The following is a 26,730-nucleotide window of genomic DNA, read 5'->3' as shown; positions in this document are numbered from 1 at the left end:
CACATCTTACAACAACTAGAGATTGTTGATAATAATCAATACTGGCACTAAGTCAGAACGTCCAACCAATAAAGAGAGGAAGAACAGTGTTTTAAAGGGAAAATAAAAACACAGTTTCAGGCCAGCAACCAATCCCTGCGTCTGGTGGTCACTATCCCTGTTTTCGGGTGTCCTTTACCTGAGGAAGATGAAATAGCTGTTGTTCTCAATGACTGTGTGGGACTGACAGGAGAAGTAGCCCAGACCGGTGAGGTTGAGACGGGATCCTCCAGGTACCTCCAGCATGCTGCCCCACGCCTGGTCACACAACATCTCAATCTCTGCTGAGTAGAACAAACTGCTCTCGTACTGCCATGGGAGGTAGTTATATACACTGTACATGTCCTGGTGAATGGCCAGGACCCGGGCATAGACTATAATCTCAGCCAGTTCAGCCCTGCAGCCTTCACTCATGGGTCTCCAGTCGGTTGGAAACTGACAAGTTAAAACTGGGCTATAACCTGTAGCAATTAGGATTATCACAGATATAAAGACCATGCTGATGAGTGAATTGGAACTTTTGACTTGCAGTGAAAGTTCTTTTTTCCTCCACCCCAAGGCTCCTTAACTTTTGAGCTTGTTTTCAAACTTTCCTGCCCCCAGGATGATGAACTGAAATGCCACAGAATCAGTCAGCCAAGAGTAATTGACTCTGAAAATCAGCACAGCTGTCCACATTCTCCACTGCCGGCTTCCAGTGTGAACGATTCACTGCTGGGCGAAAGGAGAATTTGAATGGAGTTGATGCTTCAGACTTTAGAGCACAGAGAGAGAGAGTGTGACAGAGAGAGAGAGAGAGAGAGAGAGAGAGCCAATTGTGTCTCAATCAGCCAGAACCAATCAGCTCTCCTGTGGTGGATGAGAGCTAATCACAGCACTACAGCGAGAGAGAACCAACTGGTGTGCTGTAAGAATTGTTAACCCTTTCTCCCTTCAAAACCCTCCCCTCCAGCCTCAGCAATTCGACAGCTCATTTTGAAAAGTGGGTCTCCCTTCAAAGAAACGTGTATCTGGTTGCGTTGAGAGAGCATTGATACCATCAGTGACAATATGGACACAGCACACACCAATTTGTTTTCAAATTGACTTCGAGGTTTAAAAGAAAATATGAAAATCGTCCTGCCCTGTGGCAAACTCACTTACCTGGCTGGAGAAAGGAGACAAACTGCTCTTAAACCCATGGGAAAAAATCGCAATACTCAGGAATGAAGATATTCTTGGAGTGTTGAAGCTCCAGGTATAAGGTCAGAAATCACACGGCACCAGGCTATAGTCCAACAGGTGTATTTGAAAACACCAGCTTTCTGAACCTCACTCCTTCTTCGGGTGTTACTGAGAGAGATAGTATCAAACACAGCGTTTATAAGTAAAAGGTCAAAGGGTCACACCATTGATGAGGATGTACTAAACAAACCTAAGACGCTGTGAAATCTTCAATCAGTTCGAAGGTTTTAATTGATTAATATGTATATGTAAATCCCCGAATTCCTTTCAAGGCACTATCCTGTGAGAACGAAATGTTTTATCAGTGTAAAAAATTTGTGACATTTTAGGTCAGACAGCGCATGTTGGTGTGTGACCTTGTTTGGAATTTGTTTGAGTTTAGTTTGAAGTCAGACACTGTCTCTCACAAACACGCACACACTTACACAAGTGTGCATGCATACTCGTGTGCATACACAATTACACACGTGCACACCTGCACACACACACTTACACACACAAACACAATCACTCTCCCTCTCTATCACACACACACTCACTCTCCTACATACATATGCACACACACTCACTCTCTCTCCCTCTCTCTCATGCACACACTCACTCTCTCTCCCTCTCTCACACACACACTCACTCTCCCACATACATATACACACACACTCACTCTCCCTCCCTCTCTCACACACACACTCACTCTCCCACATACATATACACACACACTCACTCTCTCTCCCTCTCTCACACACACACTCACTCTCCCACATACATATACACACACACTCACTCTCTCTCCCTCTCTCTCACACACACACTCACACTCCCACATACATATACACACACACTCACTCTCCCTCCCTCTCACACACACACTCACTCTCCCACATACATATACACACACACTCACTCTCTCTCCCTCTCTCTCATGCACACAATCACTCTTCCTCTCTCTTGCACACACAAACACACACACTCTCCCACACACATACATGTACACTTACCCCCCCGACACACACACACACACACACACACACACACACACACACACACGTGTATCTACAGGGTTAATTTGTATTTACAGATACGTTTTATTTTATTCAAAAGCACACAATTCATTGACAGTCAGTCAATGGGGCATTTTATAAATTCCTACTTCAGAAATAAAGCCAGTCTGACTCCAAACTAAAACACAAACAGGTTCTAAACAAGGCCTCACACCTAACACACATTGTCTGACCTAAAATGTTACCTCTTTGTTACACTGACAGAAACCTTTAGTTCTCTCAGGGCAGTGAGACGAAAGGAATTCGGGGATTTCCACACACATATCAATCAATTAAAACCTTTGAACTGATTAAAGATTTAACAACATCTTAGGTTTGTTTCGTATATCCTCATCAGTGGTGTGGCCCTTTGATCTTTTATTTATAAATTCTGTGTCTGCTACTGACCTCTCTCACTACCACCTGAAGAAGTAGTAAGACTTTGAAAGCTTGTGTTTTCAAATAACCCTGTTGAACTGTAGCCTGGTACAAAAGCAAAGTTGCTGGAAAAGCTCAGCAGGGCTGGCAGCATCTGCGAAGGGAATAAACAGAGTTAACGTTTCGGGTCCAGTGACCCTTCCTCAGGACAGGAACTTTATTTTTGCTCCTGATTTACTGCATCTGCAGTTCTTTCATTTTTTTTATGAACTATAATGTGGCAATGTGTGATTTTTGACTCATCCACCCCAGCCCAACACCAGCACCTCCACATCCAGGTAAATCAGCTAAACTTGAGTGCTGTCAGATCTGCTCAGACAGTTAGTGTATGGTCACAGGTTCAGTCCCAATGCTGCTGGTTTATAAAACAAAGAGCCATGGATATAGTATCAGAGATAATGGGAACTGCAGATGCTGGAGATTCCAAGATAATAAAATGTGAGGCTGGATGAACACAGTAGGCCAAGCAGCATCTCAGGAGCACAAAAGCTGACGTTTCGGGCCTAGACCCTTCATCAGATGAAGGGTCTAGGCCCGAAACGTTAGCTTTTGTGCTCCTGAGATGCTGCTTGGCCTGCTGTGTTCATCCAGCCTCACATTTTATTAGCCATGGATATAGGATATTTTTGTTTGCGGTGAAGGCTAGAGCAGGAATTATTTGGGAAGGTCTGGCAGCATCTGAGGAAGGGTCACTGGACTCCAAACATTAACTCTGTATTCTCTCCAATGTTCCTGATTTCTCTGCTACCTCAATACCAAAACTCTTGTCACACAGTGGTAACATTCTAAACCAGGAGGCCTAGGTTCAAGCCCTGGCTGCACCAGTGCTGTGCTATAACCTCCCTGTATGGGTGGACTAGTAGACACCTCCAGGATAAATTGGACTGCAATGTCTCAGAGTTGGAAATTGTTTGTTTTACAACCGCTGTAAACCATCCTAACATTTACAGATCTTACATTTATTTAGCTATAATTGTATAATTTCTTGACTTGATGTTGATGTAAAGTCTAATCAAGATTCATTCAGCATCTTGGATTTATGAAATTTCTTTACTTTATTCAAATGCATTTTACAGAAACATTAAATTATTAAATGTGGCACCAGGCCACAAAAGGAGATGGTCAGTTGATGGCACAAAGCTTGGTCAACGAGGCAGATTAAAGGAGTGTTGTTAGGGAGTAAAGCAAGGTATTGAAACAGAAAGGTGAAGGCAGGAATTTCATGAGTTTAGGTCCAGGCAGATGAAGGCATGGCTGCGAAAAGTCTGGGGATGCACAAGAGACTAGAGTTGAAGCTGTGCTGATATTTCAAAAAGTTGTGGGACTGGAGGAAGTTACAGAGCTGCGGAGGGGTGAAGCCACAGAGGGATTTGAAAATGATGGTGGGAACTTTAAATTTAAGGTATTTGCTTTTTTAAAATCGGGGGCCAAGCCCAATCGGCGAGCACAGGAGTGATGGGTGAACAGGATTCCAAGGAGTCTGTAAGAATAAAACATAAGGGTAATTATTTTTTCAACCAAATCTAAGCCTTCTATCAGGCATGCAAAGCTTCCAAAATTAATTTATATCATCCAGCAGGAGCTGTAATTTGAGCTGATTGTGTTCATCATGTGTCCAAATTATACTCCTGTAACCACAATGGAAAATGCCAAATTCATGGCTGATTGGTGCCATATCACTCTCGGGGAAAATTCACTAAGCACAAATGATAGGGTCTTCAAAGTGGAATACGTGAATAACATGTGGTAATGAAAGCTGTCAACCAAGCTCAGTAGCTGCAGTGTATCTTATCTATATAGTGAACTCGAAGGTTTTTGGAGAGATAATGTGAACTGCAGATGCTGGAGAATCCAAGATAACGAAGTGTGAAGCTGGATGAACACAACAGGCCAAGCAGCATCTTGCTCTCTGATGAAGGGTCTAGGCCCGAAACGTCAGCTTTTGTGCTCCTGAGATGCTGCTTGGCCTGCTGTGTTCATCCAGCTTCACACTTTGTTATTGAAGGTTTTTGGAGTAGATTTGTAGCTTGGGTTGCGGGTGTTGAGGTTGGTTGGCTCGCTGAGCTGATTTGTTGTTCCGCAGACGTTTCATTACCGTGCTGGGTAACATCCTCAGTGCAGCCTCTGATGAAGCGTCGGTGTGTTTTCCCACCTGGTTTTTAAACTCTGGGGTCCGTTGCGATGGATTGCTTCACTTCTGTGTTTCCTCCGTAGTGGAATGTATATGGGAGTCGAGTTCAATGTATTTATTAATAGCCTGCTTCATGGAGTGCCATGCTTCCAGGAATTCTCATGCTTGTCTCTGCCTAGTCTGTCCCAGGATTTTGGTGTTGCCCCAGTCGAAGTGGTGGTTCTCCTTGTCCATGTGGATTGAGATGAGTGAGTATTGGTCGTGTCTTTTTGTAGCCAGTTGGTGCTCATGTTCTCTTGTTGTTAGTTTCGTTCCTGTTTGTCCGATGTAGTGTTTCTCGCAGTCTCTGTAGAGCTTGTCGATGACATTGGTCCTGTCCGTCGCGGGAAGTGGGTCTTTAGCTCGGGTGAGCATTTGTCGTAGGATTGATGTGGGTTTGTGTGGCACTCTGAAGCCCAGCGGTCGTAGAAATATTGTGGTAAGTTCTGATGTGTTCCTGATGTAGGGTAGTGTGATGAGGCACTACAGGCCTACAGGAACAGCATCAGAAAGTCTACTCACCCCGACACACTCATCACACTACCCTATATCAGGAACACGTCAGAACTCACTCCCACAACTCTTACAAACCCACAAGCACTTCCATCCAGAAGGGCAAGGGCAGCAGACATATGGGAACACCACCCCCTGCATGTTCCTTTCCGAGTCACTCACCATCTGGACTTGGAAATTTATCACCATTCCTTCAGTATCGCTGAGTCAAAATCCTAGAATTCCCTTCCAGGGGCATCGAGAGTCTACCTATGGCACATGGTTTACAGTAGTTCAAGCAGGCAGTTAACCTCCATGTTCTCAAGGGGCAACTAGGGACAGGCAATAAATGGTAGGCCAACCTGTGACATCTACATCCAGTGATTGATTTTTTTCTAAAAGGTATGTTAAAACCTTACTCCAGAAACTGTGTCAAAGCTCTAGTTCCCAAATTGAATCTGTGCATTTAGAAGTGATCTCTGCATTTACAATGTTCAGTGTGTGCATGTACACTGGCATCCTCCACTGAAATTTCAACAAGTTTACGCTGGATCAATCTGAAGGAGGTAGCTGAAGAAGACGAGAGATGATAACAATAAACCTGCCGTAAAACTTATGCATCTTTTGTGTAGTGATTTGTAATGAGGTCAGCTAGGTGGGCCTCAGAATATGAGATCCCTGATTGGGGCTGTTAACCTGGTCCGATTAGGGAGCTCTGGCTGATGGTTATAAACAGGAATGTCAGAGTTTCTGTTCACTCTGAGAGCTGGCTCTGAGGAAGCCAGACCAGCGTCAAGCACTACGCATGTGTAAATAATGGGTGACTTGGTGATGGGATACCGGCCTCTGTGGAGTTATTTCATGTTGCACTTTACTAAGTGAGCTCAGCCAGAATTATAACTGAATATGACAACACAACATCTGATGGCCAAGGTGCCCAGTCACTGACTGTTCTCAGCTCTAGAAGATGCCCCATTTTACATTGACACCTCTATTTTGTGTCTTGAGAATAACAATTGTTGTTACCACAGAAATTTAAAATGGGATATAAAGTAGCATGTGAATATTTTCTTCAATTTTGGGATTATGGAATTAGTGGTGTGGGAGCTCCATCTACTGGATATGACATAGAGGTAAGACTTAAAATCAGATTCCCCAAGCCCCGACGGGTGTGATATAAGGGGAAATATACACATGTTAACTGTCCCTGCAGCCATTTAAGAAACAAGAGCTGAGCGGTTCGGCAGAGACTGGAGTTAATAAAATCTACACCTTCTAACCTGTGTGCAGCGAGTATAAAGTCCAGCCCCTATTAGAATAGACTGATGGATGAAGAAGGCTATTCAACCCATCTGATTCATTCCTTTAGATGCAGTCTACAGTCTGTTCACTGCTGCAGCTATTTCTTCATCTTATTATGTTAGCTGCACATTCATGTTTTTTCCTCTTTAGAGAATAGTGGGGACGTGTTAGCAGGTTTCTAGCATCTGCAGTTTTTTTTAATAATCTGTGGAGCTGCATAATGAACACTCTGTACATGATCGATAAGTTCTGGATTCAGAATGTAAGGGGAGAGATGGGCGGCAACTCCCCTTAAGCAGAGAGTCAACAGATTCAGAACGAGCCTGCCACTCAATCATAATGTGGTGTGGGAGGTAAATCAAACAGTCCCTCATTCGGAAATGGACCCACATTCTGGAGCTGTTGTCCAACCTGACTGGGGAGATGGTAATGTCATGAGACCAGTAATCCATGAGACCTAGGCTGCTTCTCTGGAGGTACAGCTTCAAATATAGCTGTGATCGCTAATGGAATTAATCCAACAATGGTGACCATGTAACTACCACAAATTGTTGTAAAGGTTCAATAATGTCTTTCAGGGAAGGAAATCTGCCTTCTTTACCTTGTGCCTCCAGACCCACAACAACGTGGTTGACTCTTAACTCTTGTCTTTTGAAATGTCTGAGTGGTTCACTCAGTTCAGGGGCAGTTAAAAATGAGAAGCAAATGCTGGTCTAGCCAGCAACGCCCACATCCCATGAAAGAATTAAAGTTGCTCCAACAGTCCTGGCAATACCAGAGATTGGCAGTGGGTACCATCTGGACTGCAAGTAGGCCCATGAAGGTACTGCCCCCACCAACCCCCACCTCCACCCCGCCACCATGGAAACCCAGATCCTGATGTATTTCTCCAACATTTTCTGTTTCTATTCCAGGTATGTTGCGGGGGGGGCGGGCATTGGTCAGTCAGTGGGTTGTTTGATAGGAACGGTGAATGGTGTGGAATATTTGGTCTTAATTTCTTTACAGTTAGTTAAGGATATAGAATATTATCCTTTGAAGGGAGGGCCTTTGACAGCAGAAATAGAATTCAAGTCCAATTTTTTTTATTCATTTGTGGGATGTTGGCATGGCTCGTTGGGTCAGAATAAGTTGCCCAGAATAAAACAACTCTGTAGAGATCAGATATTTTTACAGAAATGCCCTTTATGCTTTTAGAAGCGCTTCTGTGTTAAAACTTTTATTGGAGTTTCAAACTCCAACAGTACAATCTTAAACTCATTCAAGTTATGAGAAAAAATACAATATCACAGCAGATATTGTCAAGAGCTTAGGAGTTAACCACATTGCTGTGGTCTGGAGTCTCATCTAGATCTGACAGGGAAAGGACAGTAGTTTCCTTCCCTAAAGGACAGTAATGAACCAGATATTTTCCCCCCAACAATTGACAATGTTTCAGTGGTCATCATTAGAGTCTCAAATCAACGAAAATAAAATTTTCCTGGGACTCTAAATATTGTTTTGTTGCCAATTGTAATAGTCATCATCATCAGCAGTCCTTCACAGGTGAGGATGATTCTTCTTCCACTCTCAGAGTGAGTTCACAGGTGGCTGTACAGACAGATGCAGCTACCACAAGCTCTGTTACACCTGGGGCAGAAGATTGCTGCGGGAAGGGATGGGTGGGGCATTGGTGTGGTGGCACGCTCCTTTCTCCTGCCTTCTATTCTTTTCCAACAGCAAGTCTCATGGTATTTGACACCTTCCCAGATGCTCCTCCTTCACTTTGGACGGTTTTGCGCTAACAATTCCCAGGCGTCTGAAGGAATGCTGCACTTTGCCATTGAGGCCTTGCTGTTTTGAAGCTGGGAGTAGAGCACCAGCTCAGGGAGGCAATAGTCGGTCATGTAGATGACACACCCAGTCCATCATTGCCAATTAGAGGTGGTGAATGCCTCCATGCTGGCGATGTAGGCCAGGCCAAAGTGACAGATGTTGGTGCCTCTTTCTTCCCAGCAGCTTTGCAGGATCTTGCTCATGCAACATTGGTGGTACTGCTCCAATGCCTTGAAGAGTCTGCTGTAGACAGTCCACATCTCAGAACCATATAGGAGGGCAGGAACTCCGACAGTTCTGTATATGATCTTGGTTCTGATGTTGTTCTCCAACATCCTTTTCCATAGGAGGCCAAAGGCTGTGCTAGTATACTGGAGGTGATGCGGAATTTAACAATAATGTTGGGTGGTAATCCAAAACCACTGCAGAGCTTCACCTTCAGACTATTACCCTCTCCCCTTACCAACATGGCGGCCGTTGAGGTCCGGTTTGAGGTCATTGGGGTTCAGGGACGTGCGACGTTGGGCATGTGACGGCTGCTTGCTGTTGAAGCTGCGCAGTGATTACAGGAGAAATGCGGATGCCGGTTGTTGCGGCTGCGCAGTGTGTCTTCATAATGCCGGCATCGGGCGGCTGCGTTTCATTGCGAAGTTGGGGAGGCGGTGGCTATTGCGGCTGCGCAGTCAGGGGTCCGCTTTTCTTCAGAGGGGCCGCGGGAACTGCTGCTGCGGCTGCGCAGTGAGTACATGTCCCCTTTTCGTTGGAAGGGGGCGGGGATAGCTGCTGCGGCTGCGCAGTGAGTACATGTCCCCTTTACTTTGGAGGGAGGCGGGGATAGGTGCAGCGGCTGCGCAATGAGTACCGGTCCCCCTTTTCGTTGTAAGTGGGCGGGGATAGCTGCTGCGACTGCGCAGTGAGGCACGGTGTTGGTGTTATGGCGGCGGTGAGTGTTTTTGTTCTGGGAGCTTTCTTTAAATATAGACGCCGGTGGCGTCGCGGGGTGGGCTGGAGTGTGTCTCCTGTGACGGGGGAAAGTAAATGTCCCGGTTCACCCTCCAAAACGTGGAGTTTGCGCGCACCGTTCTCTTGCGGGGAGCGGTTTTAACCGGTTTGGGCGCAACTTTCTCGCCCGTTGTTCAGGCCCGGGAATTCGGGAATAACGCTGTGCAGTGGCGGGGTTCCGGGAGCGGGATTGGGTAGTAGAGAAAGGAAAGTGAAAGTGATAGTGATAGTGATAGTGAGAGTGAGTGGGGAAAACGAAAGTGCTGGTTAGGCTCGGGCTGCTTGTTTTGAGCGAAGGATCCCAACCCAAAACGTCAACATTCCTGCTCCTCTGATGCTGCCTGGCCCCCTCTGTTCCTCCAGCTCCATACCGTGTTATCTCATAGTCCTCTTGATGTTTGGCACATTCCTTCATTGCTCGTGTATTTCCTTGTGATGGCAGCACTGTCAATTTTTTAGAAAGTCATGTGGAGATAGTGCCCAGTACAGTATTAATCCTGGGATCAAGGGTTAAAATCCTGCCGCAGATCCTTACTTTGAGAGTCCAACTCTCAAAGTCTGCAATATGAGAGACAGTTTTCATTAGTGTTGTAAACTATCACCTGATTCACTCCTAGAAATCGGCCTTTCTCACCTAGTCTGGTCTAAATTTGGAGTCTAGACACACAACAGTGCAGTTGATCCTTAACTTTCCTCTGAAATGGCCCTACCATGTTGCTCAGTTCAAGAATGAGCAAACATTAAAAGCTATCATTGAGAATTTCAACATAAAATCTAGATTGGCATTCTACTTTAGTACTGAGGGAATGCTATATTTCTAGAGGTGTTATCTTTCAGATGAAATGTTAAATAATCTTCTGTGACCCATTGCACGTGAATGTTTAAGATCCCCAGTACTAATTTGAATAAATGGATCTGGAATCTGTTATAAGAATGGGAAATTCTGGAAATGCTGAGGTCAAACATCATCCCTGTGGAGTGAAACAGACTGAATATTTCAAGAGATAATGGGAACTGCAGATGCTGGAGATTCCAAGATAATAAAATGTGAGGCTGGATGAACACAGCAGGCCAAGCAGCATCTCAGGAGCACAATATTTCAAGTCTGTGTTTTGTGAACTTTGAAGGTGTAATCAGTCAGTTTAAAACAAGGTGAGGGTAGGAAAGGAAGAGCAACAGGGAACTCTTGATAGATTGGACACCAAGATTAAATGGCAAAAAATGTCAGAATTTTGTGATCTGAAATTGTTCGGCTCAATGAGTCCAGAAGGTTGTAAAATTTTAAATCAAAAGCTGGTATGCTGTTCGTTGAGTTTCACTGGAAGAGTCTAGGACAGCAGAGTCAGAGGTCTGAGTTAAGGAGGAGTTGACATGACAGCACCAGGAAAAGTCAGGTTTACGATAGTAAACTAAATGGAGATGTTCCATAAAACGATCACTATTTTACAATGTAAACACAGGACTGTGAGGGAAAAAAAATACTGTATGTAACATCACTCTCGAATGGAAAGAGTCTTTGCAGTCTTGGTAGTGAGAAGGTGGAAGGGAAGGTGTTGCATCTGCGCTTACATGGAAAATACCTTAAGGGGTATTTGAGAAACAGATTAGGGTGTCACTGAATGCATGCTCCCTTCCAGAAGGTTGATGTTAAAATTGCAAATTTGGTAATGACACTGTGCTGGAGGTAGTAGAAGCGGCAGAGGGCGATTCATAGAGTGAAAGCGATTGGTGGAAGATGAGAAAAGAGAACCTGATTGTGTGGTTCTGGGAAATAAACAGGTTGGGAACAGAAGTGTGTGGAAATAAAACAGCTATCACTGAAGGCCAAGGCAACCACAGTGGGAGCAAGTTGAGGAAGATACTCAACTTAATTGAGGTTTTTTTCATGAAGTAACCAGAAAGATTAATGAGGGCAGGGTAGTATGTGTTTACTCGAACTTTAGTAAAGCCTTTGACAAGGTTCTGCCTGGTAGACTAATTAGTAAACTTAGTCAAGTCAGATCACGTGGGATTCAGGGTGAGCTCTCCAATTGGATATAAAATTGGCTTTATGGCTGGAGACAGAGGGTGTTGGTGGAGGGTTGTTTTCTTGATTGGAGATCTGTCACCAGTGGTGTTCCACAGAGTTTGATACTGGTTCCACTTTTATCATTTATGTAAATGACTTGGATGAGAATATAGGAGATAACAAAGTGTAGAGCTGGATGAACACAGCAGGCTAAGCAGCATTTTAGGAGCAGAAAAGCTGACGTTTCGGGCCTAGACCCTGATGAAATGTCTAGGCCCGAAATGTCAGCTTTTGTGCTCCTAAGATGCTGCTTGGCTTGCTGTGCAGTTCCTATTATCTCTGAGAATGTAGGAGGCATGGTTAGAAAGCTTGCAGATTACACCAAAATTGGTGGTGTAGTGGACAGTGAAGAAGGTTATCTAAGACTACAAAGACATCTTGTCCGATTGGGTTAACAGGCTAAGGAGTGTCTGATAGAGTTTAATTTGAATAAATGTGAGTTATTGCAGTTTGGTAATATAACTAAGGCAGGACTTGTACAGAAATGGACCCTTCAATCCAACTTGTCCACGTCGACCAAATTTCCCAAATCAAACTGGTCCACTTACCTGCAATTGGCCCATATCCCTGTAAACCTTTCCTATTCATGTACCTATCCAAATGTCTTTTAAATGTTGTAACTGTACCCTGCATCTACCACATCCTCTGGCAGTTCATTCCACATACGAACCACCCTCTATGTGAAAAAGTCGCCCTGAGGTTCCTTTTAAATTTTTCTCCTTATCTTAAAATTACAGGCCCTAGTTGTGAAAAGCACTATAAAATGTAAACCTTTATTATTAAATGCGCAGTAAAACAATGCTGTATATGTTAATACTGATGTCGTGGGTATTATAGTGCATGTCCTGTACTGTCAACTTTTGTACTTGTTTAAATATTAGCTTCTTCCATAGTGAAGAGAGACAATGGTGTGTTCCAACAGGTAAATACTTCTGCCCTTGGACAAACGACACAGAATTTGAATCAAGGATTGCATACTGTGAGTGGGGTTCCTGCCATGAGTATCAATGGCCCCCATATGCTGGCAACCTTCACGCCAGAAGATACCCTACAGCAAATGGATGAACTGATTAAAGAGAACAATGAGTTAAAAGGTTTGGTCCCTCTCTTAGAATTAAGGCAAAAATGTAATCAGCTCTGTAATACATTCACACAAAGTTGTTTAGATTCTGATGTTGATGATTGATTAAATTATAAGGCTTAGTTGTATAGGCACATCACAGTAATGTTTTATCACTTAATAACACTTCACAGCTCTATTGTGGAAATGTATTTTCTAGATCCTATGAAGTTAAATACTCTGGATATCCAAAGAGACATTGGGTTCAGATGAATAGATTTTTAATACATCACAAAAAGATGTAGAAAATAATCAACAAAGCAAAATTGAATGGTGGCCTGTATATCTGGAAGACTGGAGTACAAGGTTGCAGAAATTATCCTGCAGCTGTACTAAGCCCTGGTTAGAGCCCACATGAAGTACTATGAGCACATCGGAGCACCTTACCTTCAGAAGGATATATTGATCTTGGAGAAAATGCATGTAGTTTTATAAGCTTCACTGCCTAATAGTGACCATAGAATTATTATCGATTGTCACAAAAACCCCTTTAGTTCACTAACATCCATTTTGAGAAGAAAATGCATCATGGTTATCTGGTCTGACCCACGTGTGACTGCAGACCACAAGTAACTCTTAACTGCCCTCTTGACATAACTAGGCACCATATATGTGTGCAAGTTATTTTTTCCTCATAAAAGACAGGTTTTTTAAATAAAAATTTCATCTGTAAATTTTAGTTCTAAATATAGATTCCTTAAAAGTTATATTTACAGAGAGTTTGAAATATTCTTTGTCAACATAAAGCTGAAGCAATATCAAATGCGATAAAAGCAAAATACCGCAGATGCTGGAAATCTGACGTGGAAACTGTAAATGCCGGAGAAATTCAGCAGGTTTTGTAGCATCTGTGGAGAGAGAAGCAGAGTTTATGCTTTGAGTTCTTCAGAAGAATCATATCAGACCTGATGTTAACTGTTTTTCTCTCTCTACAAATGCTACCACACCTGCTAAAATATCAAATGCACCTTGCAGTGCTGGCATTCTTCCAAGAAGCCAGACAGAGTTGCCCAATAACCCCGTCAACTTAGTAATGATGAGTCACAGGGGATTTTAAATGGAAGAATGAAGAAATATGATTTTAATTTTCTGAAAGGTTGATGGTGGTAAGAGTACGAGAAAAGTAACAAACAAAAACAAATAACCTACATAAGTGGCCACAATGGACTACTTGTTATCTAGCCTGCATTTTCAAGAGATCGTGTACATTATTGATCTCATGGTTTTCAAACTTCTTTAGTTAACTGTGTGTGCAAATTGATATGCAGAATCTTTAAATTTATATATTTGTCCACATTTCTGCTAGTTAGCCCTGACCTCCTCAAAACAGGACTATTTATGTCCTATGCAGTGTTTTGATGATATAAACTCCTCTCTGCTTCTGTAACTTTGAAGCACAGGACCATCTACTTTTTTATCGGTTGCCAACATGAGTCATATAGCACTCAAAACAGTAATTCTGTTGCTTCCTCTGCAGATGCTGCCAGACCTGCTGAGTTGCTCCAGTATTTTTTTAACTTCAGATGTTTAGAAAGCTGTTTCACAGAGGACTTGTTCAAGGTAACATAGTTAGATTTGGTTCCGGATTCACCACCTGAGAACGGCAGAAGTTACTGCCAGAACATGATTTAATTTAAAAATTTGGTCTGTTAATTGTTTGCTAAATCAAGACCATCCCTAACTTTTCAGCCTTCTGGAAGTGGAACCATGCAGTTTTAACCATGCAGAAAAATGATGTCAATTGAACATCTCAAAAGCCACAATAACTTCTGGATTTAGCTTAGGAATTTATATCTTGAATGTAGTTGCAGCCAGTTGCACACCTACAAATAAGTAAAGGTACAGCCAGTTCCTGGGTTGCAAGTGGATTCCAAATCTGAGTCAATTTGCAAGCCGATTTGTATTCAAGCCAGAACACCATGTAGGACACAATAAAGCAGACATTTCTAAGTACAGGATAACATCTGTTGGGTCTTTAGAATTACACACCTGTGTGGTACAGTAAGTGTGAACATTTGTAAGTTGAACGTTCATAAATCAGGGATCCCTTGTATAAGGAGTTTAGTATTTTATCTGGGTGATGCAATTTGAATTATTGCACTAAAATTGGAACAAAAATGTATCAACTGTAGACGTTTCAATTATTGTAAACTTTGCATTATTGTCTTAAAAACATTTCTATCATTCTTTATGAAGTTGTAAAATATTTAATGAAATTGAATCCTTTATCTTGTGAAATCCCCCTAAAATTCAATGACCCAGAAATAGACTTATTGCTTGGCTATGAGAATGGGCATGAGAGTCACATCCTTACTTAGAACTGCAATGGTTAATTATTAGTCAAAAACCTGCCTGTTAGAACAAAAAAAATTGTAGTAATATTTGCATGACCCTGGAAAAATTGTTGCAGTAATGGAAAAAAACTGTTACAGAGAAAGTTTCACACAGTAATATCTGGTACTTTCTACTTTGTTAATAGACAACCACAACACACCCTAATTAGTTTTGTACCTTCTACATTTTTTGTTGTAATTTAAATGGCAATGCTTTCGATTATTTTGAGCATAGTTAAATACAAAAAAACTTTTAAAAAAGGAGAGCTATCAGTTTTGTACTTTAGAATGTTTTATTCAAAACACAGTCTACTGATCTAATTTTTTTGCACCCACTTGAAGAGATGTTAGTTCAAAGTTCTTCTGTTTTACACACCTGAAGTACCACCTGATCAAGAGCAGTGACCCCATTTCAAATAAATCAGTAATTACAGATCTGCCTCTAAATTGGAGCTGGAGGAACACAACAGGTCAAGCAGCATCAGATGAACAGGAAAGTCAACACTTCATGTCGTGACCTTTCATCAGAATCCCTCCAGACACGTTTTCAGTTCCTTCTTCAGCACCATTTTTGGTTTGACAAAATCTTAAAGAAAATAGTTCAAAAGCTTTTGTATGAATTATATAAAAATTGCAACGAAAAATACAAGCAATGAAATGAACCTCCACCTCTATAATAGTTGTATATTTCTAACTTTTAGTGCAGTAATTTTAACATATGACAAAACTATTTTTAGTAAATCAATTTAGTCATTTTGAGTCAGCCTGTAATGAGTGGCCATGATATTTCACTAAATTGTAAAAATATCCTATTAGATTTAACTTACAGAGCAGTTCTATATCTACTTCATCTTCTTGCAAGTAAATGTCAGTGATTTTGCCTTGCAGAAGCAATCAAGCAAACAAATCATGCAATGAAAGAACGTTATGAAGAGCTTGCAACTTGGAGGGAAAAGCAGAGGGAAGAAAGGGACTATATTCAGAACAAGTTTGAAGAGGCCAAAACCCGATTAACAGACCTTAGTACAGAGAATGAAATTTTGAAGAGCAAAATACAAGAATTGAATGCTGATACTACACAGGTATCCTAAGCAAGAGCTGAAGGTTTTCAGCTCTGTTTGTACACCTATCTCATTGCGGATATGGAGGCTGAAATTTTTTTAATTCTTTCACGTTAAAGGGAAAGCAAGAAGAAATGTGATTCAGCTTTTTAAAATGTTGAAAAGCAATTGTACTGCATTGCTAAATTTCTGTTTTTTTTAAAAAAAAGTCTTTACCTCTGAGGTTCTAATCTTTCAATAAATATTTACAATCTGTGAATGCCTCCACTGGATCATGGTGTTAATAAGAGATGTTAACTGAGAAATGGAAAAGCGTGCACATGCAGTGAATGGAGTGATTTCCAGATTTGGATTTTTCACGCTGTTAATGAAAAGAAAGTATAGAATCATTTGAACCATGATTCATTGTATCGGGAATTAGTTAATATTGGCAGTAACTACTGAAAAAGGCATTTTTGTTGTTTAGGAGTTATGTTCCACATTCAAATGTTTAAAATCAAGCTACATGATGGTGTTGTAAATAGGCATTAAAGTTAGACTCCTGGGTAATATTCCAGCATTCGGCAGACAAAAACTGACATTTTTTTTAAGTATAATAGACTGTTTAAAATAAGCTTCTGTTAAAATCAATTAATTATATTTTGGTTTGACATAGAAATGGCCAAATACCAGCCTCCAAATGAGTGTAATAGTAATAAATATTACTCTTATAATTATTGTTGTAAATTATAATGAATTGAGGACTGTAGTATCTAACAATCTTCCAGATGTTTCTCATGGGCCATAAGGATGTAACATAATGTACAACTAGTCAGATATGATTAAATAAATTTAAAACAATGTTTGATATACTAGATTACCCTGTGAAGAGGAGAGCCTCACAATTACAATTTCAATCATATGCCTTTTTTGAAATATTGGAATCCATGATTACACAAATTGTGCTTGATTTGTGGGAAGTAATGGACTTTATAGGTATAAGTTTGCTCCTCTCATTCCATTCTGTGTGCTGGTAAGTAATTAATTGAATATTATTTTTTAAAACCATAATTTTTATTTTCTAACAGGAAGTACCCAAAGGTGCAATCTCTAATCAGATGAAACAAGATATTCAACAACTGAAAGCGCTTGTTAGCAGGCTACAGACAGAAAAGGCTGATTTGGTTGCCATGAATTCAGAGCTTCTGCTGAAATTGGGTGCCTCATCATCTGATGATTCATTTGTTGAAATTCAAATGGTATGTGGGAAAGCTAAATTTTAAAAATGGAATTCCAGTGCATGTTAGTGCCAGAAATTGGTTATTGTTACAGGGCGCGAATTTACATTTCTACATTTATCAATTTCCTAAAAACAAGATAAATTAGTGGTTTGTTCAGGCTGCTGTCTAATTTATGAATCAACCCTGTGCTAACTTCATGAAAGTGTGAGCAAAACACACCAATAAAGTTGAAAAAACTGTATCATGAAGTTACAAAATGCATCCTAATTGCTGTGATGTTATACTGTGACACTGCTTCTGAGAATTTTGCTTCTTAAAAGCAGTAAGCACAAAGGGTTTGGATGCAAGTCAGGGTCGGGTGTTTGGATAGGGGGATGGGGGGAAGGTGCTGGGAAGAGAGAGAGAGAGAGGTCAGTAGAGGATTAAAATAGAGCAAATCAACCTCCCCCCAAGCCCAGGCCTCTAACTCGAGCAATGGAGACCAAGGCTTAAGAATGCATTGATTGAAATATTGGTTGGGCCATGGAACATTGCATAGGATTTAAAAGTAGGGATGAAATTTAACATTGAAAATATATTAATGTATATTTTAGTAAGTTGAAATCTTCTGGAACTGTTTGGTTTTTGTTAGCTTGGTAGAATGTCAATTTTAGAGCATAGTGTATGTTTGAGCAATTATGTACATTTAAAAATCTTAACTTTGAACAATGAGCATGTAGCAGTGTACGATGAAATTCAAACGCGGTAATACTATCTAATTATGTAGGAGGCTGCAGATGATGGTGAACTGAAAGCAGGAAAGGAAATGCAATGCAAGAGTGTCGACAGCCAAACAGTCTACACGCAAGTATTTCATTTTATTTAATTAAAATTTGAAGTAAGTTTATATGCTGTTTAAGCTTTCAATTGCAATTTAACTTATTTCAAATTAAGATTTGATTACTTCCATATGTAAAGTTCCATGAATCCAAATAGCATTGTGCAAAGTATATCCTTTGAAATAATACACTGAAGCTTTGTTGCTCACAACATACTGCTTCTATCAAATGCAAATTCCTATGTTGTACTGGTAAAATACACAAATTTAATTTCATTGCCATGATCAGTCTTTGAGAGTGTTTGTTTTGAGAATGTGGCTATTCAGGAGTATAAAGCTCGCTAATTATTGGAAGAAGAATCAAAAGGCAATAGAGTAAATAAAAGAATACTTTGAGTCAAGATATGGCACAGAATTTGAAGCTCAATCTCCACCTAACTGAAAATGAGAGAATCACCACTAATTAACAAAGAGCATTGCAGATAAACTCTTAATTTATGTGAATGTTTGCTGAACTAATTCAGGAAAATTAGAACAGCCATCTACTTGAAAAATATAGTAATTCATCATGCAATGTAGGTCATACACTTTTGCGCCAGAGAGCATTGATTGATTGAAACATAATCATAGTGAAGTTCAAGGCCAACTGTAAGAAATAGGAGGAGCTCTTCGAGCCTGCTGTGTCATTGAGCAACTTAATGACTGATTATCTACTTCAAGCCCACCTTCTGACACCATCCCCATATCATTTAAGAGACAAGGAGAGGCTGGTGATATTCCTACAGAAAAGCCTACCAACTGAATCATTAGAGATAACAAGGTGTAGAGCTGGATAAATACAGCCGGCCAAGCAGCATCAGAGGAGCAGGAAGGCTGACGTTTTGGGCCTAGACCCTTCTTCAGAAATGGGGGAGGGGAAGGGGGTTCTGAAATAAATAGGGAGAGGAAGGAGGGTAACTTCTTCAGGGTTGGCAACCTTAGGCTGAATAATTATCTCCTTTAAAACAAGTGCATAGGCGAAGGCTTTTCTCCCTGGAGCGTGGGGGGGCTGAAGGGGTCCTTTTGTAGAGAAGACTAATAAAATCAGGGAGGGCATGGACAGGATAAATAGCCAAAGTCTTTTTCCCAGGGTAAGGGAGTCCAGAACTCGACAGCATAGGTTTAAGGTGAGAGGGGAAAGATTTTAAAAAGGATCTGAGGGGTAATCTTTTCACGCAGAGGGTGGTGCATGTATGGAACAAACTGCCAGAGGAAGTGGTGAAGGAAGGTACAATTACAAAATTCAAAAGATTTTTGAATGGGTATATGAATTGGAAAGATATAAAGGGATATGGGCCAAATACTGGCAAATGGAACTAGGTCAGATTGGGGCATCTGGTTGACATGGGTGAGTTGGATTGAAGGGCCTGCTTTTGTGCTTTCTGACCCAATGACTCTATCTTTAATGCCAATGTAAGATGTAGCTTTTCCATTTCACCAAACTATGGAATCAGAGATTCTTTGGTCCCACGACATTTAGTTGTAATAGATATTTTAAGAAGTCCTGCCCAAACCCAGGACCCATAAAGTTTAGCCAGTGGATTTTTATTGTTTGTGTTAAATGCACGTAAATTATTTTACTGCAGGATAGTTGCCATCCATGAGGCCAAGGTAACATTTTCATTGGGTGTACTGCAGGAATTGGGGAAAAAAAATAGATACACAGAAGAGTCAAAGCTGAAGTGGCTATAGCAGATGGTTTTGAGTGTTAAACATAAGTGTCAATAGATTAAAGCACTATTACTGAGCAGCCGTTAGTTTTTTGGCTTCTTGAAAATATCACCTGTGGAATTTTGTTAGTCATGATTGAATAATTTGATATTTTGTAATTCTGCAAGGGTAGTTTCAAGGCTTGTGACAATTTTGACAAAAAGTTTTTGTTTTCAGAATTTATACTTAATTGATGCTCTTCTTACTTGAATGCATAAATTAAACTAATCACTGTTTCATTAAAGTGCAGTTTTCAAAATGAAAGTAGTCTTTTTCAGTAACACAAACAAAAATAGCTAGAGAAACTCAGGTCTGGTAGCACCTGTGGAGACAGAAAGTGAAGGTTTTGCATCCAGTGACTCTTCTTCAAAACTGTAGCCAGTTTGGTGTGTGTATATATGCTGAAATTGAAGACAGGGAGACCAAGTGATAGGTGGAGTTGGAGCCCACAGAAAGAGAGGCTTTTGGGCAGACAAAGGAATGGGTAATGGTGAGCCAAGGGGAAAGAAAAGCTGCTAATTGGAGGGGTACAATTAGTGGGTAACAGTAAGTTGGCTGTAGTGAAAGCAGCCCATGTGATGATAAGGCCTGAGGGTTTGGGGATGGACGACATGGGACAAGTAGCTCAGCCCTGAAATTTATTGAACTGAATATTGAGTTCTGAAACTGCAGGGTCCCCAAGGGTAAAATGCAATGCTGTTCAGTTTGTGCTGAGCTTCTCTGGAGCATTGCAGAAAGGCTGAGACACGGATGTTGGCCAGGGAACATTTGAAATGACACGTAACTGGAAATTGGGTAGAATGTAGGTGTTCCACAAAGCAGTCAACTGTTCTGCACTTCATCTCCCCAGAGTTGAGGCAATTGTGTTGTGAACAGCAATTACAGTTGACTAGATTGAATCGAGTGCAGGTAATTAGCTGCTTCACCTGGAAGGTGTGCCCAGTGCCTTGAATTGTGAGGTGGGAGGAAGTAAGCAAACAGAGATTACATCTTCTGGGATTGCAAGGGAAGATGATTTGGGAGGCGTCAGAAGTGGACCAGAGTATTCCAGAGAGAATGATCCCTGAATGATCAAGGCTGACAATGGAGGGAAGCAGAATATGTCTCGATGGTAGAAATGACGGCTTATAGTCCTTTGGATGTCGATGCTGGTGGAGTAGAATGTGAGGCCCTTGGGGACCTATTATTGTTGAAGGAGTGAGGGCAGAAGTGCAGGAGGTAGACATAGCTGAGGATTCTCAGTGAGGGCAAAGATGGACATTGCTGAGTCTCTGCTATGGAAGATGGCATCATCAGAGCAGATGAAATGGAGACAGAAACTTAGAGAGTGGACTGGAGCCCTTGCCGGAAGCTGGGTATAAGGATGTACAGTCCAGCTAGCGCTGGGAGTTGGTGGCTTTGTAGTGAATGTTGATGGCTAGCCTACTCCAGAAGTGGAAAAAGAAATATCAAGGTAGGGAAGAGAGGAGTCAGAGTTGGACCACATGAATGTGAAATTAGGGTAAAGCAAAATTGATAAATTTTCCCAATTCTGAAGGGAGAGGGAAGCAGCACCAATGTTGTTGATGCTGAAATCAGTTCTAAAGAAAGGTTCCTAAACCCAAAACATTGACACTGCTTTCTTTCCACAGATGCTGCTAGACCTACTGAGTTCCTCTAGATTTTTTCTGTGCTGTTTCAGATTTCCAGCATCTGTAGTTCCTTGTTTTTGTTTAGCCTTTTCTGTGTTATTTTATCATAGGGAGTAGTTTGAAATAATAACATACCAAAATTTATTTTAAATGTGCAATCATTGAAAAGCAGGTCAGACGTACGTGATAGTACTGGAAAACGCCTGCTGTCAGAAGAGTTAACAGTTAGCCAACTCCTTCATATGCTGAGGGACAAGACTCTGAATTTGGAAAAGCTTGAGCATGAGCTTCAATCTTCAAAACAAAGGTAAAGAATTTTGAGGATATGCAAATGCCTCTAGAACCAAACTTTTAAGCGCTTTGAATTCAATTTCAGACTCTAATACAGTGAGTTGTTTCATGAATTCTATATACGTTTTGGTCCATGCTAACTCTCATGTTCCAAATTTCGATGTTGTTGACCTTTGATTTGTTGACCTTCTATCAACTTGACTGATATCATACTGGTACGAAAGGTGAAGTTTTGTTCCCTGTGATACAATCGAAGAAAGAATGCTGCCATTTATTGTTGGTCACATGATAAATGCAACTGAATTTGTGAGGAAAAACTGAAGAAATGGCATTGATCGGTTAAAAGTTGAGAGACTTTATCCAACTTTTTTGTTAATAAATATGACTTTGATTACAATTTGCCTGGTACTTAGTAAAATAATAATATTGTTTTGGGTGCGTTTATCATTAGAAATTAGCTTTCATTATGTTCCTTCATGGTAAGCATTCACATAATTTGACAATGTTTGTCAGGATTTCAGAGTTGGAGAAAGTGTGTGAAACAGCTGAGCTTGCGAGGCAGACTGAGAAAAATGCAGCAGAGCAGCTTTTGTCTGTTACCAGACAGGAATTGGCGCCTGGGACAATGCTGATTGATGTCAGTATAGAGCAACAGAATACTGAAACAACAGCTGCTCCAGTAGAAGGTTTGAATAATCCGAACAATCAAGTAAGTGATTTATTACTCAAGTTTATAAAATGGATTCCATGCTTGTTATAAAGGGGTTTATTTCAGCATTGCAAGTTGCACAGTGCGAAAAGACTGAGGTATGCATGAAACAAGAATGGAGCTATTGAGCCACCATAATACTCAATCTTTTTCATTAGTCTATAACAGACCCATTCCATGAGCCGAAGGAGCCCACCATAGTAGAAAAAAGCACTTGCAAATACATATCTGCATTGGTGCCTTTTCTGATCCCAGATTATTTTGGGACATAATGTTTCTTTAGGAGGCCATAAACAATCTAATTTATTTCAGATAAAATGAAGAATTGTTATGGTGCACTTGGCCCATTGTGTCTGTACTGGTTGTTCAGTGAATGTCATGACTTAGTGCCATACCCCTGTTTCTCTATTGCTTTACATTGTCTGCATTCAAATAATCATTCACATCTTCTTGAATGTCTCAAATGCCCCCTTCTCCTCCACACGCCCAGGCAGTGCATTCCAGACCCATCACCGGTTGTGTGAAAAAGCTTTTTTGTTTTGCATCACATTTGCTGCATTTGCAAGTCACTTTAAGTCTTTGCCGACTCATTGTTCATTCTTTAACAACCAAGAACAGTTTTTCCCTTTCTTCTCTTTCAACACCTGTTTATGATTTTGAAATCTTTTATTAAATCTTCTGTTGATAGCCTTCTGTCTAAGAGGAATATTCCCAGCCTTTCCAGTCTGTCCTCATAATTTAATTCAAATCCCTACAACCTTTTATTTTTTGTGAATCTGTTCTGCAAGTTTTATAAGTAAGCTGACATCAGATCTATTGAATGGCATCCAGAACTGTATGCAATATTTTGCCTGAGGTCTGACAAGTGCGTGGTATAAGTTGAGCATAACCTCCTTGCTTTTGTAGTCTATACTGCTATTAATAGAGCCCGGGATACTGCCTGCTTAATTAACTACCTCTCCTCCATGCCTCGGTGATCTCTGCACGTGTACACCTATACCACTGTGCTTTGGCATTTCACTTCACTAACTGTTGTACTATATTTAATACTGTCTGTCACAATGCATTGGCTCACTTCTCTGCGTTGAACTTTGTATGCCAACTATCTGCTGTCTCCACCAAACTGTCTGTCCTTTGGATTTCCATATTGTCCTGCCCAAAGCTTATAATGCTTCTTATGCTGTCCACTATCTGCTCTATAGATTTATCACACTTCCTGAAACATTGTGAGGGGTTAGTTTTAAATCTATCCCTTCTTCAGACGTGAACTAAACATCTTTACTGAGCACATACAAACCAGATTTTGCGTTTGGAATGGAACCTCATTGACAATTAATTCTGTGGAGGATATTGAGTAAAGCTTTAGAAACTGTTAGTTGTTTAGTCCTTCCTACACTTACCATTTTCACTATCCAGCATTTCTTGGGCTATTTTAAAAAGTAATGCAAATTAATGTTTTCTGACAGTGAAGAGGGATTCAATAACAGCTTCAGTCATCTAAGCTGTAATGGTAATGCATTCGCTTAGCAATGTAGACTACATCATAATGTTTGTAGATTTAGCAGTTTAGCATAAAATAGGTTTGATATCTGCAGCATTATTCAGTTATTTTACTACATGAAGTTACTAGTCAGGTTAACAGTGCAATTTGTTGTGTATCTACAGTCTTCAAATGAAGTTGAAGCATTGAAGTCCCAAGTGATGTCATTAGTAAAAGATTTGCAGGAAGCCCAGAAAAAGCTGGATGAAGCTGAACTTATAAAGAAATCACTTAATGAGAGGTAAGAAATAAGTTTTTGGAAAATGGATAAGTAAGTTGAATCTTGGGAAACTAATTTTAATGCTTGAGGTACAGGTGAATATAATCAAAATTGAATGGGGAGCTGCTGCAGATTACCCAAGCGACATTTGAGCAGAACATTATTGCATTGTCCTGTCATGGGTATCATTGAAAAACAAATTCTCTAATGATTTAATAATCTTCAATATTCTGCAAAAGAAGAAAAATCCTTTCCTAGATGAAAAGAGTGGAAATTGTTCCTGAACTTCATTAACAGTTGATCATGAAGTATTACAATGAAAGTTAAGTCTGTGTGGATTTCGAACAAAGGGCGTGGACATAAGGACACTAGTGGACACTAGTCTTCCCAGTGCAGTATCATCCATGAAGTAAATCTCTATCAACCTTACACCACTCTGTAAATAACTTTAGCTTTATCTGTTTCAAATCTCTTGAGTGTAATCTTGTATCCACAGTCATTGGCTTAAGCTTCTTATTACTGAAAATGATCTGTTCTTTACCTGTGCCACATAATTAAACCAGTTTTTAAGATGAGTTGCTACCTTCTCTTTTTAATTTTGTACCTGATCTTCAGAAAGCTTCTGGGGTGTCTTGGCAAAAGTTTCGAATCCATTTAGAGAAAATCTATTTAATTTTTGTCATCTGCCTGCAACTTCCTCAGTCATAATTCTGAAATCCTGTTTACGTCTGTATAAAATCTGTGCTGTGTTCCTCTATCTTCAACTTATCTAGATAAATGATTGTTTTAATTTCAGAGGATGTGTAACTTTCCCTGCTAAAAGTGTTGCATGTCCTATAATGACCTAGATTAGTTCCTTCTTTTCATATGCGATACACTGTTGGCCAAGCTTCAATCTCCTGTTGCACATGCAACTCAGTGGATGAAGTAAAACTCAAAAGGCCTCAACAGTGCCCTCTTTAACCTCTGAGAGGTAGTAAGAACTACAGATACTGGAGTCAGAGATAACACAGCCTGGAGCCGGAGGAATACAAGTCAGGCAGCATCAGAGGAGTAGGAAAGTTGACGTTTTGGGTCTGGACCCTTCAGAACTGAAGGTTTAACTTCTGTCGGATTTCTAGGATATAACCCATTAGGCCCTGGTGTTCATTATCCTGCAGCCTAATTTACAATTTTGCTCTCGACCATCATAATATTACTGGCTTTTCTCATTCTAATCCACCAATATTCACTTTTGTCTCTGACATCTTCCTCGTTAGTGACTTTTTTTATTGATGATAATTCTCTCCCTGTGGATCCCATCTTCTCAATTGTCTTGCCACTGATATTGTTGTAGAAGTAAACAAAAAACAATTCTGGAGAACACAACTGGTCAAGCAGTGAAGTTAATCAAGGTAAACAAGACAATGGGAAATCATGTCTGAGAAAAGAGCAGAACTTGTAAGATATTGCACTTTCGGATTTATTTTCTCGTACTGTCTTATTGCTGTTGTTTTCCTGCACTTAATATTATTTCATGTGTTATATCTTGCTTCAGCTTTTGCAATATTGTACTGATGAAAGACTATTTTCCACGAATTTAATTATTTTTGTAAATTTCTTCATCCGTGCCATCCTAAACCAAGTAGCTGTTTTATTAATGAAACACATTTACTTCGTACTCTTCTCATTAGGAAGGGCATTTGAGGGATTGAGATTAGCCCTCACTCTCACTGCAACTGTCTTTAATATGCTGTGGTATAAATACACACTACAATTGTAGAATGCCAAGGACCAGGTCACCTCATGGCTAGAGAGTGCTGTGTGTCAGGTGACATTCATGTAAATATTTAACATTTTGTACATGTTAATCATTGGAAGCTTTTTATTGGTTTTATCTATCAGAAACAATATTTGAACACCACTGGTGTAAAGCAAATTCTGCATCCCCTTCAGTTACTACGTTCGGTATAGAATATTCCTAGAATTCTTAATGGGGAAAACCACTGAAGATACAATTATTTTAAGACGTTGCCATTTATTCTTGAGACGCTATTAACAGTTCTCAGTAATTTTTTAATGTCAGAACAAGTACTTGATCATTGCTCATTCACTATGAGCAGAATATTATCTGATACTACTTCATTGTGGATATTTCAAAAAGTAATTAAAAGTTTACCATGTATGTGAATAAATGGGCAATAAGTAGCATGTAAATTTCAAAAGAGATAATGGGAACAGCAGATGCTGGAGAATCCAAGATAATAAAGTGTGAAGCTGGATGAACACAGCAGGCCAAGCAGCATCTCAGGAGCACAAAAGCTGACGTTCTGGGCCAAGACCCTTCATCAGAGAGGGGGATGGGGTGGGGGTTCTGGAATAAATCGGGAGAGAGGGGGAGGCGGACCGAAGATGGGGAGAAAAGAAGGTAGGTGGAGAGGAGAGTATAGGTGGGGAGGTCGGGAGGGGATAG

The 26,730-nt window shown here is 40.5% G+C and overlaps 2 protein-coding genes across 3 annotated transcripts in view; one reads left to right on the top strand and one right to left on the bottom strand.

Annotated features, from left to right (window-relative positions):
* ccdc3a (coiled-coil domain containing 3a) overlaps window positions 1–811 on the bottom strand; it is a 76,186-nt gene extending 75,375 nt beyond the window's left edge. Inside the window, exon 1 of the mRNA XM_048554330.2 lies at window positions 179–811. Within this exon, the coding sequence (XP_048410287.1) occupies window positions 179–537 (359 nt within the window). The 5' untranslated portion in view covers window positions 538–811. The remainder of the gene's footprint in view (window positions 1–178) is intronic.
* Window positions 812–9,413: 8,602 nt separating this feature from the next.
* optn (optineurin) overlaps window positions 9,414–26,730 on the top strand; it is a 42,218-nt gene continuing 24,901 nt past the window's right edge. For both annotated transcript variants that reach the window (XM_048553935.2, XM_048553933.2), the window contains exons 1-8: window positions 9,414–9,460; window positions 12,510–12,681; window positions 15,929–16,122; window positions 17,169–17,339; window positions 18,088–18,164; window positions 21,691–21,825; window positions 22,323–22,518; window positions 24,184–24,299. In XM_048553935.2, coding sequence (XP_048409892.1) covers window positions 9,452–9,460; window positions 12,510–12,681; window positions 15,929–16,122; window positions 17,169–17,339; window positions 18,088–18,164; window positions 21,691–21,825; window positions 22,323–22,518; window positions 24,184–24,299 — 1,070 coding nt within the window. In that variant the 5' untranslated portion in view covers window positions 9,414–9,451. The remainder of the gene's footprint in view (window positions 9,461–12,509; window positions 12,682–15,928; window positions 16,123–17,168; window positions 17,340–18,087; window positions 18,165–21,690; window positions 21,826–22,322; window positions 22,519–24,183; window positions 24,300–26,730) is intronic.

The sequence above is a fragment of the Stegostoma tigrinum genome, chromosome 25 (genome assembly GCF_030684315.1).
Source record: "Stegostoma tigrinum isolate sSteTig4 chromosome 25, sSteTig4.hap1, whole genome shotgun sequence".
In the NCBI taxonomy this organism is placed as follows: domain Eukaryota; kingdom Metazoa; phylum Chordata; class Chondrichthyes; order Orectolobiformes; family Stegostomatidae; genus Stegostoma; species Stegostoma tigrinum.
The sequence above is the reverse complement of the archived record's forward strand: the minus strand, read 5'-3'. Positions and strand labels throughout refer to the sequence as shown.